Genomic DNA, 13415 nt, shown 5'->3' with positions numbered 1-13415 from the left:
GGGAGGGGGGAATAAAGGAAATTTAAGGGGTAGGAGGCAGGCATGTCACTGTGGCTCTAGGAAAGGGGCAGAGATTTCCAGGAACAGCCGGGGTAGCTGGGGCATGCACAGTCTTCCATGCTCCTTTGCACCTGGCAGGTTGTGCCTAGTAGAGTACAAATCTCCCCTTGGGCAGAGATCTTAGCATGGTATGAAGCAAAGATCACTTTCAGAACTTCCAGGTCTCATCTGTGCAGGCACATTCCCGTAGTTAAGTCAGAGCCCATTGAGGGTGGTTGGCCACGCCATATATCTCAAATCACAGCTGCAAAGCATCTCCATCAAATTCCAGGTGCTTTTGAAACAAGCGCAGAGGTAAATCAAGGCAGGGATCCTTTAGCTCTCAGAGGCAGCTATGGCTGACACAGAAGCATCATCAGATCCTGGTCCAGGGCCACAATCCTTGTTGTTCAAAGTGTGGTCCTGGACCAGCAGCATCAGCATCACCCAGGAGTTGCTAGAAAGCCACAGTCTCAGGCCCTACCCAGTGCTCTTGAGAAAACACATTTTAACCAGATCCCTGGAGATTCATGTGCAGATTAAAGTTTGGGAAGCATTGTTCTTGTGAGTGTTGGGCTATTTCTGATCTAACTTCACTTAGATCTGCAGGAACCTTCCACAAACTGGTAGTTCCCCCCAAGTTATTTATAAATGGAAGATGACTAGAGCATTGGTGGTCTCTGTAATGGTCAGAATTAATCTTTCCAGTTGTGTCCCCTGACTGACATATAGCAAGATTGTCACCAAGTGGTATAGGTCTTACAGTCTTTCTTCAATTTTTATGTTTTTGTATGAGTCCATCTGCACAGAAGGTTTGCCATCTTAAAAAATAAAAAAGAGGTTGGAAAGCCACTGGTTTTATAGTATTTTATTAATAAATCCTGTTTGAGCACCACCACCCACCCCTCTGCCCAGTACTGTGCATTTTGTTATAGATTGTGTGTGAAATGTAGTCCACATTTACAAAAGGGTGTATAATCTAGGTGTGGACTCAAGTCTAATATACATGAAAAGTAGTTAAACCACTAAATAGATTATACTGTGATATGTTCTGAGAATATATACTGGGGTCCTCATGGAAGCAGGGGCCATTGTCACAGGGCTCGTGCATGTTCCCAAGCCCCTTCGCCGCTCATCTTTGCTGGGTGTGGAGAGTCTGCTCCACTTTCCTGCTTCTCTCCTGGCTTCGTAGTTCTTAGGAGGGGAGATCTGAATGACTTTGTGGCTAGTCAGTGGGTTAGCTTCCCCTGGGCACTTTTGGTCAGTTAGCTGTGGCCAGGGCTGTGGAGGGTTCCTGAGAGGGAAGCACAGTTATTTCAAGCCTGTCCAATAAAGATAAAGGAGTTCAAGTGAGTGGCAGATTCCTGGGAGCTACATTTGTCAGCAAGAGTCTCAAGGAGGAGAAAGGGCTTAGGCTGAGATCTGGACAGATGAGGTGGGGACTGAGAACCTTCTTGGTGGGTGAATAGAAGAGAGAGGAGGGCCCCCCATCAGAATAAGGATACAGGATCAGGACTGATGGAAGGCAGGGAAGGTAGATACTCTCCTTGTCTCCTCTCTCCTCACTATTCCTAAAATCATGATATATATGATTTGATAAAGAAAGGAGTATGTGAGATTATTTTAAATGACAAATTAAGACCCATTGATAGTTATGTGCAATAGAGAAGTCAGAAGTGAATAAAAAGTTCTTATGCTAGGTGTTTGGGCAGAGGTCTAAGGCAGAGTTTGAGAAGTTGGGTGCAGGTAGTTGTGGGTCAACTTTAAAAGCTTCTGTTCAGTTTAGATGTGTTGAGCTTAAGAGGTTCTGTAGGGCAGCCAAGTGCCCAAAGAAGAGGTCAGGAGTGGAGATATGATTTGGGATGGAAGAGGAAATCACTGTGATGGAAGTGAGCGAGGTTTAGAAATTGAATCAGAAAAAGAAAAAAATTGTCAACGGCACTATCCTTAGGTGGAGAAAACAAACAAAAAAAGAAGCAGCAAAGGATACTGCAGGAAGTTTCCCTGCAAAGGGGGGTTTCTGTGCCTCCTCTCTCTGCTGGGTGGAAATCGCAGGATGGCTTGGCAGTAGCACCCACCTCATGATGAAGTGTTATTGAATCACCCTGAGCGAGGCGGGACCTTGTCTCCTCCATCACCAGAAGCTTGGTCTGCAAAGGGATTTGAATATTTCTGTTAGTTGCAGAACCGTTTCTTCAAAGGCCACCTCTATGTGAATGTCCACATGGATGTAACGGGCTCTGTTTGGGAGGGGCTGGGCAGGAAGGGAGAAGGGTGGGGTGTCTTGTCCTCCATTTTCTCTTCTGCATCATTCTGCAAGGCATCTCTTTTAAATCTCAGATGCTTCATAGGACAAAGTTTGGAAATTACTAATCCTGATGACCCTTCATGTTCCTTAAAGCTCTAAAATCACATAAGGATAGTATGAATAACACCTTGCACATGTGCTACTTCGTAATTTAGAAGGTGTCTGCATAAGCCTGATCTTTTATCCTGTAAATGTTATCGTGTCCCTTTTACAGATAAGGAATTTGCCTCTCAGTGGAGGCTGGATAAGTTGCTTGAAGGCCTCTTGGTGCTGAGGGCCAGAGGAGGACCAGAACTTGATTGATGGTTTTTCCACTGATGGTTTCCTAATTGCTGTTGCTCTTCCTATTTCATGACGTGCTTTGAGCAGCCACCATATTGATGACCTGTTCTAACAGCAAATATGAAGAAACTGTGGAGCAACAAGACTTCTACAGCTCCCGCTTCTGTTCTCAGGCTCGTCTAAGCTGAATTAATTTGTGTAGAATGATGCAGGAAGTCCAGGCTGGCCCACCTCCCTTAGTGGCTCCCTCATGCACACAGGGATCCTTTTCAGCCTGGTGACCATCTCCAGGCTCCACTGAACACCCTCTCCATTGGACTAGTTTTGCCCCATCACCTTGCATGGTACCTGGAAAGTCCAGATATATTTTCTTTGCCCCTTTGGAGGGACTCTGGCCTCTTTTTTCCAATCGGCTGCTTGGATGTAGATCCCACTTCTCACAAGGACAGTGGGTTTCTTATTGTCCTCCCCACCCCTCCACACTCCACTGGACTCAGAACCTGGCCTCAACCCAGGACTCTTGGCTCCTGGCTGTCTGCAGGACTGTCAAACCAATGGCCAATTTTATCAGAAGAATTAGGTTCTAGAACCATTTGTGAAGCTAACCGTGGGCGCATACGAAGAAGTTCATAATATCAAAGCGTTCTCAAAACATATTTGCTCTTACTTACCCTCAAGGTCAGGTGTGATGTGGCCTAATATGGGGTCGTTTTTGCTGGTGACTAAGACCACTTCTATGATAAAGAATGAGGCTCAAAAGAGGCACACACTACGTCACAGGTGAACCTCAAAAATATTATGCTAAGTGAAAAAAGCCGGATCCAGAGAACACATATTGTGTGATTCCATTTGTATGTTATGTCCTGAGAAGACGTATTTATAGAGAAAGAAAGTAGATTAGTGGATGCCTGAGGCTGGGAGTGAAAATAGAGTCACTGTAAATGGCACAAGGGATCTTATTGGTGTAAAAGTGTCCCAAAACTGATTTTTGGTGATGATTGCATCACTCAGTAAAGTTACAAAAATTCATTGACTTGTACACTTAAAATGGACAAATTTTATGAGATGTAAACTATGCCTCAATAAAAATATACCTCTTTATTTCATTATATGTAGATATACCTTTTTGTTGTTGTTTAAAAAAAATAATAAAGCCCAGACTAGACGTGGGAACTTCCAAGTTTTAAATTACAGTTTGGTTATAAGTGTGTGAGGAGTCCTGGGTGTGCGTCAGGTGTCAGAATTCTAGAGGTGACTGACTCCAGCTTAGGTTGTAGAGTCAGTTCTTAAAATATGATCATTGTGAATTTGTATTTTAACATTCAGAATACACGTTCACTGACATTTTTCATGATACTCTGTCTTGTGGGCAAGACAGAAAATTGTGAACCAGAGCAGTTGGAAAGACCCTGATTGCTTCTTGGATACCATGGACTTCAAGTGGGGTACCTCCCTCCTGCTCTCCTTCCCTCTTTTCCCCCTCCCTCCTCTCTTTCGCCCCCTATTTCCTCCTCCCCCTCTTTTCCCCAGTCTCCCTCTTATTCTCCCTTCCCTACTTTACCTTTTTACACAATATGTAGTTAGTGTAGAAAGATAAGAACGTCCAGAAAAAATTAAAATGGTATGTAACATATTATAGACTTGTTTCAGACTTGTTCGGGTTGTTTTCTGCTTCTGACTTGACAAATATGCCATATTCAACCTTTTGATGCACTTATTAACTCCTGGGGGTATGTTCCAAGAAATGGAATTTCTGGGTCAGAAGGGATGTGCTCTTAGGTTGTTTGTACATATTGCTCAGTTGTTCCCCCAAATCTCCCTGTGCAGCACAGGTGGGAGTGATGTGGATTTTCATTCTACGTGTGTCCAAAATGTGACCTGGCCTCCAGAATTTACCATGACTGTTGACTATATGATTGACTATATCTTGTGCAGGATAGAGGAGGTGGTGATACCAATTTACCCCGATACCTGGGGTATTGATCTTAATCCTGGACACAAGGCATTACCTGAGACTGTCCATCTGAGTCTGGACAAGAGGCAGCGGTCAAGATAGGACACTGAGCCTTATGAGGGATCATTGAGGCACCAAGGAGTAGTTGCTGGAAAGGGTATGATTCACTTTCTTCAGGGAGTTGAAAGGCTGTCACATCAAGAGAAATCAGATTCTCTTTGTGTGGTTATCAGGGCAGAATAAGCAGCAGAGGGTGGATGTTCCAGGAAGGCAAGATTCGGTTTCCTGTGAGGAAGCCCCACCTCACAGAAGAGTCTGAACCTGGATTGGGTTCCCCCTGTTCACGTGAGTCCCCCTTCCCTCTGCCTCCCTGGAGATGCTCCAGCAGGGGCCCTGGGTCATTTGGGTGAAGAGTCAGGCACGTGTGTGAAGGGAATTCATCATCAGGAGTTCATGTGGAGACTTTTGAGAAAACTTTAATACTATGAGGCTGTGAACTTAAAATCACAGCTTTGGTTACAACAAAGCCTGACGAAATATTCTGCCAATACCACTCATTCTCTTAATGTTTCTTAGCGCAAGGAAGTAACTACTGAACTTTCTGATCTCACATTTTCTACACTCAGCTCATCGGTGAATAGGACTTTAGTTTTTTGACCAGCTTTGACGTTCAGTTCAGTTTTTGTAGTCATTGTGTGGGGAGATAGTTTTTCTCACGGTTTTGGTTTTCCTTGTATTTCTCACTATTTGCCAACCCTGGGTCTCTCAGACCTTAAGACTCCCACATCCAGTGAAAGGTAAAGGGATGGTTTTCACAGACTCTTTATCCCTGAGTAACACTTTTATCTTAAAAAAAAAATTCCAATATTGCTTTCAACACTTTCCAAGACAAATCGTACTTGCAGTGTTTCTGGATCCTGCTGTGTTAAAAAGTTGCATTTTTTCGTCAATCAGAAGCATTTGATGCATGCCTTTAACATTTTTTTGACGTGTATTTTCCTTATTTTGACATTGCTATTTCGGGAAGTTAAAAGATGACAAGGGGGGCCCACAAAATCCATAGGAATATGTGGAAAAATTGTCCATTTGATTTTAACGTTGCTAAAGCAGAAGTGATTAAATAATAACCCATCCTCTTTCCCCTCAAAGCGTGGTCTGGAAATAGCAGAAAGAGCATCACCTGGCAGCTTGGAAGCAATACAGGCTCTCTAGCTCCCTCCTAACTAATACTCCTGAATCAGAATCTGCATTTTAACAAGTAGGACCCTCCTTCAATGCCTGGTAGACTTTCCCAGGTGACGTGATGCTGCAGAACCTGAGGGAATAGTCATCATCTCACCTTGATGACGGAGCAGCTGTTAACCTACCTGGTATTTGTGACTAGGTTCTTTTATCTGCATGAGGCCATTTAATCCTGAGGATCACCCTCTAAAGCAGGCATTCCTAGAGGCACAGAAATTTGTCACTGGGCCTCCAAAGGTATCACTAAAAGACAGTTTGTAGCATCTGTATTTCCTAAGCCTGAGACAGAAAATTGAGGCTCAGTCTAACAGCCATGCCTGGCCAAGAGCAAGAGCCTCCAGTGGCTCCAGCTCCTGGCTTGGGCACACCCTGTGCTTCCGCTTAGCCAGGTGCCCTGGGGAGGACAGAAGAGCCAGCTCATCCCAGCAGTGGAAACTCAGCCCCCAGCCTCTGCTCATTCGCTGTCCTTTTGTGGCTTGGTGTGAAGGGCCTCTGGAGGAAGTCACCTCTGACAGAGGTCAGGAAGAACACCTAGAGGTCCCACATCTCACCTATGGCTGGCTTCCTAAAGCCTCCACTACAAAAGAAGTTCAGGGGCCTAGATAACATTTCTCAAGAAGTTAGTTCTCAAGAGTTGCTACCCCAAAATAGGCTGTGTGTGTTTGAGTGTGTGTGTGTATGTGTGTGTGTGTATGTGTATGTGTGTAGCTTCGATTTCTCATCTTTCAACTCTGGAGCCTTTAGGATACACTGTTTTCATAGATTCTGAGAAAGGAAATAAAATTAGTGATGATTTTTAATCATTGAGTAATATTTCTGTTTTCTTGCCTATATCCCTCTGGTCTTCTTAGATGCTTAAGCATGAGTCTATGCTTATCACACCTAGTGCACCTCTGAAAATAAAGACATTACCCAGATAGTAAATTCACAACTTGGAAATGGCAGGAATCCATGATTACCCAAAATGTGTGGTGCTGTGAACCACTTGAGGGAAAAAATTACAGAGAAGGTATAGTTATGTTTACTTAAAGAGTACCACTTAGAAAAATTAATTTTGATAACTAAAGCAAAATTAGTGTAACAATTAGGATTAACCTAGGTATTTTGCAACTGTTTATTTACTGACTTAGCACTTGGAATGAGTCTTAGATGGGATGAATCTAAAAGGAAGGAACATTCTCAAATCCAACCCTTCCCGACCCTGCCACAAGATTTTCCCTCCATTCCTTTAAAAATAAGGGCTTAATTTCAACCCCTGCCCACTGCCATTTGGTGGTATTTTTGTTTTTCTTTAGGTGTCATCATATTTTCTCTTTCTTTATCTCTGACATCACCTTATTTCATATGAATCTGTAATGTATTAAATACATATACTTTTTAAAATGCTGTTTTTATTTGTTCATGAATTGTTTCCTTTAAAGGGCCTGTCTGGGGAAATGAGTGATTTCTCATATCCTATTCTTACAGGAAGAATTTTAAATCGTTTCTTCAAAGACATTGGACATATGGATGACTTGCTGCCCCAGATATTTCAAGATTTCATCCAGGTAATGTAACAGTTATGAGAGAGTTCTCACAGGGAAAAGCAAAGTGCCTATTTTTCAAGGCCTTTTCACAGGGGCTGACAGTGGGCCTTTCAGCCTGGTGATGTGTCTTGTTATCTTAAATAAAAGGCCATGTTTGTAAGAGAAAGGTGCGGTTGTGATGGGGAGGCTGAGTTAACACAGGTAATACCTGATGTAGGAGCAGCTACACAGTCACGTCAAGGTTGGTTGGAAGCAGCGACATGCTTGGTGAGTGGCTCTCCCTCTGCCTTCCAGGGATCTGGCGTGGCTTCCCTTTACTGTGAGCACATTTCATAGCAGAGAAACAGTCACCTCTCACGGAAAGACAGCCTAGATTAACTAAATCATACATTGTATTACCAGAAGGGACAAATATTTACTGCACAGGGTTTTTTTGTTTGTTCGTTTGTTTGGTTTGTTTTCTGGATAAAGCCAGGTGTGGCTACTTACGAAAAAAAGATTAGTAATAATAAGGTGAAAATAATAATTGAGCAAGGACAATAGAGAGCAGTTTTTGAAGATACAAAGCCTTTAGCTAGTAATTTGATTATGGGATCAAAGTCATCTCAGAAAATGTCTTTTTTTTTTTTTTGCTTTTGTAGGCAGCTTTTCTTTTCACACGTTGATTGCTCTGTCTTAAGGTGTCTTTAAAAAAAAAAAAAGATAGACATACCCACAGGAATACCTTGTATCCAGCCTTTGTTTTGTCTGTGAACTTGAAGTTCTAAAGAGTGATGTTGGGTCATCTCCGCTCTTATTCCCACATTCAGTATCATTGCTCATGTGGGATGTTTTTTCTGTCATTTAATTTTGTCTACTTTTCAGTGACTCAGGCTGTGGGGACTTTCTTCATTTCCAAGTGTTCATTTTGGAAGTGAAATGCATTTATCAAAAGCTACACACACAAATGCAGCAATGAATATCTGACTGCAGACAGCATAGCCTATGAGCAAAGGCTTCTACTGTTTACCAGTGAGAAGTAAGCTGAGACTCAGAGGCAGAGTACTTTTACTGCAAAGATGTCTGATGGGAGATGTCTGATGGGATATGTCTGGGTTTTTTGGTTTTTTTTTTTCCTATTCTGCAAACTTATTTTATAAGTGAGTCCTGCTGGGTTTAGCTACGTGGTTTTTCTCCAGAAGCAATATTCCACTATAACAGTGTCACATTTTGACAATAATTATTAATTACATTAAGATTTTGCGAAAGGTTCTGTGTCTTTGCTACTATAAGCTAGGCCAAGGTTGGGGTCCAAAGCTGGCTGGCCCACTCTTTGCTTAGCACGTGGTTAGTTAGTCCTCGTAACCAGAATCTGTCACATATTTTTACATGACATAAAGAGGGAGAGATGCTACCTGATTTCAGTATAAAACATTCTCAGTCATGTAAGGAGGGAAAATTATGGTCTCACTGATTTCCAATCTCAACTCTGCCACATTTAGTTCAGTTTTCTTGAACTTTGAGACTTCCAGATGGAGGAGTCCTGCAGGTCATTGGAAGTAAGAGTCGGGTGTTTGAGAGAGAGACCTGGGATGCGCGTGGTGCCTGCGTACTCTTCACTGAGCAGGTGGTAGTTGAATCTGTGAAGGTGGATAAGATCACCCAGAAAGAGTGAAGCATTTTAGGGGCCAAGATTAGAAACTTATGGAACCTCGATATTCAGAGAGAAAACAGAGAGAAGGCGAGCAGAGGAGAACACAAAGAACATCAAGGAAGAGAGGAGGAAATAGGTTGGGGAACTGAGGAAGGACAGGCCTGTTCAATGCAAAGGAGAAGGTAAGTCTATGGAAAGTTGTTGGTTGATTTGGAATCAGGAGGTATCTGGTGACCCAAGGAGCAGGTTTCAGGTGGGAGGAGGCCCGAGTGCAAAAGACTGAGAATTGAAGAGGCCTGAAGGAAGCTGAGGTGAAGACAGGCTACTCTTGGAAGGAGTTTGAAAACAGGAGAGAGACTCATCTGGAATGTAGGGTCTGAGGAGGTGTTGCTGGTTGTTTGGGTTTTTAGTTTGTGGGTTGGAGGTGGGTGGTGGGTGGTATTTCCCTCTCCTCCTCCTTCCCTTCAACAAACAGGGATTAGAATTGAGCGGCTGAGGTACAGGAGTGAATCAGGCATGAAGACCTCCCCTCATGGGTCTCCTCCAGCCCCTCAAGGGGAGGGAGACATCCAGAGATTCATTCCTTGCTGCCTTTGGAATCCTAATTGTGCAAACGCCGTGGAGGAAGTTCTGGAAGACAAACTGGATGTGGGGGCTGGACCAGCTAGGGGGCGTGGTCGGGAGGTGGGCGGAGCTTCTAGGAAGTGACCTTTGATCTCAAAGGAGAGGAAAGGCTGCTGTGGGTGGTGGGGCAGGAGGTGCTGCTGGAAGCTGTGTTCTCAGTGGGAACCAGTCTTTTCTCTCTGTCACCAGCTGAGAGTGGGGTCGGGAAGGGGCTTGAAGGGGTTTGTTCAGTTTTGTTTTAAAGCACATAGTTAGTGCCAAATGTGTTTGAACTCATTTTTGGTAATTCTGCTCATCCTTGATATATTTGATAAACCTTAGAAGATACTTGATCATTTTCATTTTTTTTATTACTTCTAAAGTGTTTATTCCATGTACTCTTCCTCATCTAATTCTTTCTCATTCCTGTAAATGAGATATCAGATAATTTATTTAATACTTTGTAATAGTGATGCCAAGTGCGGGTAATGAAAACCCTGGATTCTGAGTAGTGGGTCCACACTGCAAGACAGTCCATCCCCTCAGGTGATGGCATTCAGAGACCACATCCCAGCAGAGAGGCGATCATAAGTTTGTGCCCCATCCTGTACACTGACTCTTATAACTACCAGATATGTTGCCTGTCCAGTCATATAGCTGCTGGCCAAATTGGAGCTGTTCACCATTCCAAAGGAAGAAGGAAGGCAGCACAAAACAAACAAACAAACAAGCCAATTTATATAGTGTGATTCCACCTGATAATCGTTTATGGTGTCAATAGCTCTAAAGTGGGGTGGAGTGGGGAGCCCCGCAGTCTCCCTTTTCAAGCTTGAATCCTAGCTCTCCCTCTTCCTGTCTCTGCCACACTCTCTTTCTCTGTAAAATAGAAGAAAATAATACCAACTCCATAAGAGCTGTTGGGAAAACAAAAGGAAGTCATTTTAGTAAATTCTTCACATAACATCTAAGTGCATGTTGAGCACTAAATAATGGGTAGTTATTTTATAAATACCACCAGTACTTTTAAGTAGGAGAAATAGTCTGGTAATGGCATTATGTTGCATTAAAATTGTTGTTACAGACAGTTTCCAGGCCCATAAATATTGTCTTGTGAGCTTATATTACAGAGATTGTAGGTTTTTAATCCCTGAAGATTTTAATGGACACTTTCCCTGTGGACTCACAGAATAAAAATCAGCTATTTTCAAGATAGACTATGGAGCACTAAATATTTCAAATTAATGTAATTTTCATACAGTTTGCCAAAGTCCCAGGTAACATTGAGTAAGGAGTCTCAACTACCTACAATCCTTGTCATTAAAGTCGTCACTTCCAAGAAGTCTTCCTATTAGTAAAACAAGTGAAGATGAAGGTAAGATGTGGAAGTTTGATTTAGGCATTTTAATTGTTTTTTTTTTAAAGTTTTGTACCACTCTGAGCATGCGAACTTGGACATAGTTGTCCTCAGCAAAATGTAATTTATTGAGGAAAACTGAACTACAAAATCTTTCTTCCCCGCTCACCCCTCATGCAGAAGAAAAATAATAATCATCAGCAGCTTGACTGAGCTTAAATAACTGACTTTTCACATCCTTTCATGGACACAAAGGGCTCATCCTGAGGCTACTTGAGCCACCAGTGCCGGCAGTGGTGGGGACCACCCTGGAACGCGCCCTTCCCTCCTCACCACACACAACACACATTGACTGCAGCTTTATGAAGAGAAGACGCCCAAGAAGAAGAAAATGTGAAGGAGGTGTCCTCAGTCATTTCTTTCCAAAGTGGGGAGCACAGAAGAACAAGCTGCTGCATCTGGATATTGAGAACAAAGCAGGCCTGAGACACAGCATAATGGAATTTTTTCTCTCTATGGGTTACAGTATCAGGCAGAAATTAAAAGAACAAACTTGGGGTCAGAATGACTGAATTACCTGACTTTGGGCAAGTCAGTAAACCTCTCTGAGAATCAGTTTCCTGCTTTGTAAGTGGAGAGGATGGTCCCTCCTACTCAGATATGATGTGAGAATGAAATTCTCAGTATTCTGTGAAATACTTGAGAGCTGGGACTCATAACAAGCCTCATGAAATGTTAGGCATTATTGGTACTTGGGAGGGTGGGGTAATAACCACCATTTCTTTGCTCGTCAGCTAGATCTAGAGAACTGTGGGACGTCTTCAGTATTATGAGAAAACTTGCCATGGCCCCTAGCAATAAAGCAGTGTCTCATTTTTCAAATTTTTTTGATTGGGCAGGTTTTTAAACAAAACCATGAACATTTTTCACAAGCATTTTTTTCTTTTCTTTTTCTTTACTGCTTTTGTATGTACTTTGTTAACAATTCATTTAGATGTCACTGTAGTTTGTCAGAAACATCTGCTTACAGAACAGCATCCTTTCTGAGGATGAGAGGTGCTCAGCAGACTTCCCTTCCACAGGGTCCTCTGCCTTAGTCATCCTGACAGTCACACCAGGCAAGAAGGCTGACCTGGCGTGGACACAGTGAATTTCCTGGGATTCACGAGTGTACAGAATCTAGCTTTTGTAGTTCCATTAATATCAACCCATGAATTCATGGTGCATGAAATAGAAAATTTCAAATTGATCTCATCTTTGGAATATATTGAATAATCTGGTGAGATTTTGTTGGTTCAAAGGTCCACCACGTTTCCCCTTAGTCTCCCATAAATGCTCAGCAGTTTCATAATAGTAAGTCTTCATCAAGAAAAAGCAAAACTTGAAAGAGAAAAGACATGGAACAAGAAAGGAACATCTGAAAAGATGCTGACTTGCTGCCCTATCCCTAAGGTTATGAATCTTGGGAAGAATCAGACTTGGGAAGAAGATACAGAGAGGACAGAGACTGCAGTCGGCAGGAGGGTTACTGGTCATAGTACTTTAAAAGTACGTCTTTAAACAAGATAGACCTCAGATACGATTTCCTCTGTGACCAGAGGGAAGCCACAGTCACTTTGGTACATGTGACAACATCCCCACATCTAGGAAAAATAGCACGTGCTCTGATACATCCTTGGAGAGTACTAAGCTATTCCAGTGGTTAGAATGAGCTGTCTCTCAGGGTCCAGCTTCTCAAGATTGTTACGTTTCTTTGGGCCTGTATATCTATTAATACACCTTCCCTCCTCCCCTAGCTGGGGGCATCCAGAGCACACAGAGGGTGGTAATGATGGACTTACAGTTTCTATTTGTTATATATGAACTGGTAAGCACTTCATGTGTATTATCTCATTTAATTCCCACCACCATCCTTTTATGTTGTTGGTATATCACAGTTTATACTAAGATTGAGAGTAGGTGTAGGGTCTTACTCTCCCTGTTAATATTTAAGAAGGTTAGCTCTGAACCCTATCTCAGCACAGTATGTGGCTAATGGAAGTTCCCCTCCAGGTGTAGGTTGTCATTCTTTGCAAACTAAAGAATTATTCTGACTTGTGAAAAATCATCATGTACCCTCAAGTGAAACATTTCATCCAAGAATTTTTTGTATTTGTTCATGTGGCTTTATAGACTTCAGATAGAGTTCTCTACTGGTGTGCTCCAGATGGGTTATAAGCATATCAGCATAATGATTCCCCTTATTTCCTGGGGCATCAGGACTTGGGTCACTTGCTTCTGGGTCAGCATGCTTCTTGCTGTGTACACATCATCGTCTCTGTGCCATAGTGAGACAGAGGTGCAGAAGCACTGGCCATGGGAGGTGGGCCATCAGTTGGGCCTGAAATCCAATCAGATGGGGGGAATTGTGTGTTTAGCTTGGATTAGTCTCTTTGAAATTCCTGAGAAAGTGGAAGGAAGAAATGAGATTGGCT

At 42.7% G+C, this 13415-nt stretch overlaps 1 protein-coding gene across 4 annotated transcripts in view; it reads left to right on the top strand.

Moving 5' to 3' along the window:
* LOC130835846 (ATP-binding cassette sub-family C member 4-like) overlaps window positions 1–13415 on the top strand; it is a 154527-nt gene that overhangs the window by 80444 nt on the left and 60668 nt on the right. For all 4 annotated transcript variants that reach the window (XR_009049054.1, XM_057707710.1, XM_057707711.1 and 1 more), the window contains exon 20: window positions 7293–7372. Coding sequence is in view for 3 of the 4 variants with exons in the window: in XM_057707710.1 (XP_057563693.1) it covers window positions 7293–7372 (80 nt within the window). In the remaining variant the exon portion in view is untranslated. The remainder of the gene's footprint in view (window positions 1–7292; window positions 7373–13415) is intronic.

This window comes from Hippopotamus amphibius, chromosome 14 (assembly GCF_030028045.1).
Source record: "Hippopotamus amphibius kiboko isolate mHipAmp2 chromosome 14, mHipAmp2.hap2, whole genome shotgun sequence".
NCBI classification, from domain to species: Eukaryota; Metazoa; Chordata; class Mammalia; order Artiodactyla; family Hippopotamidae; genus Hippopotamus; species Hippopotamus amphibius.
This window is presented reverse-complemented; position numbering and strand designations above follow the sequence as displayed.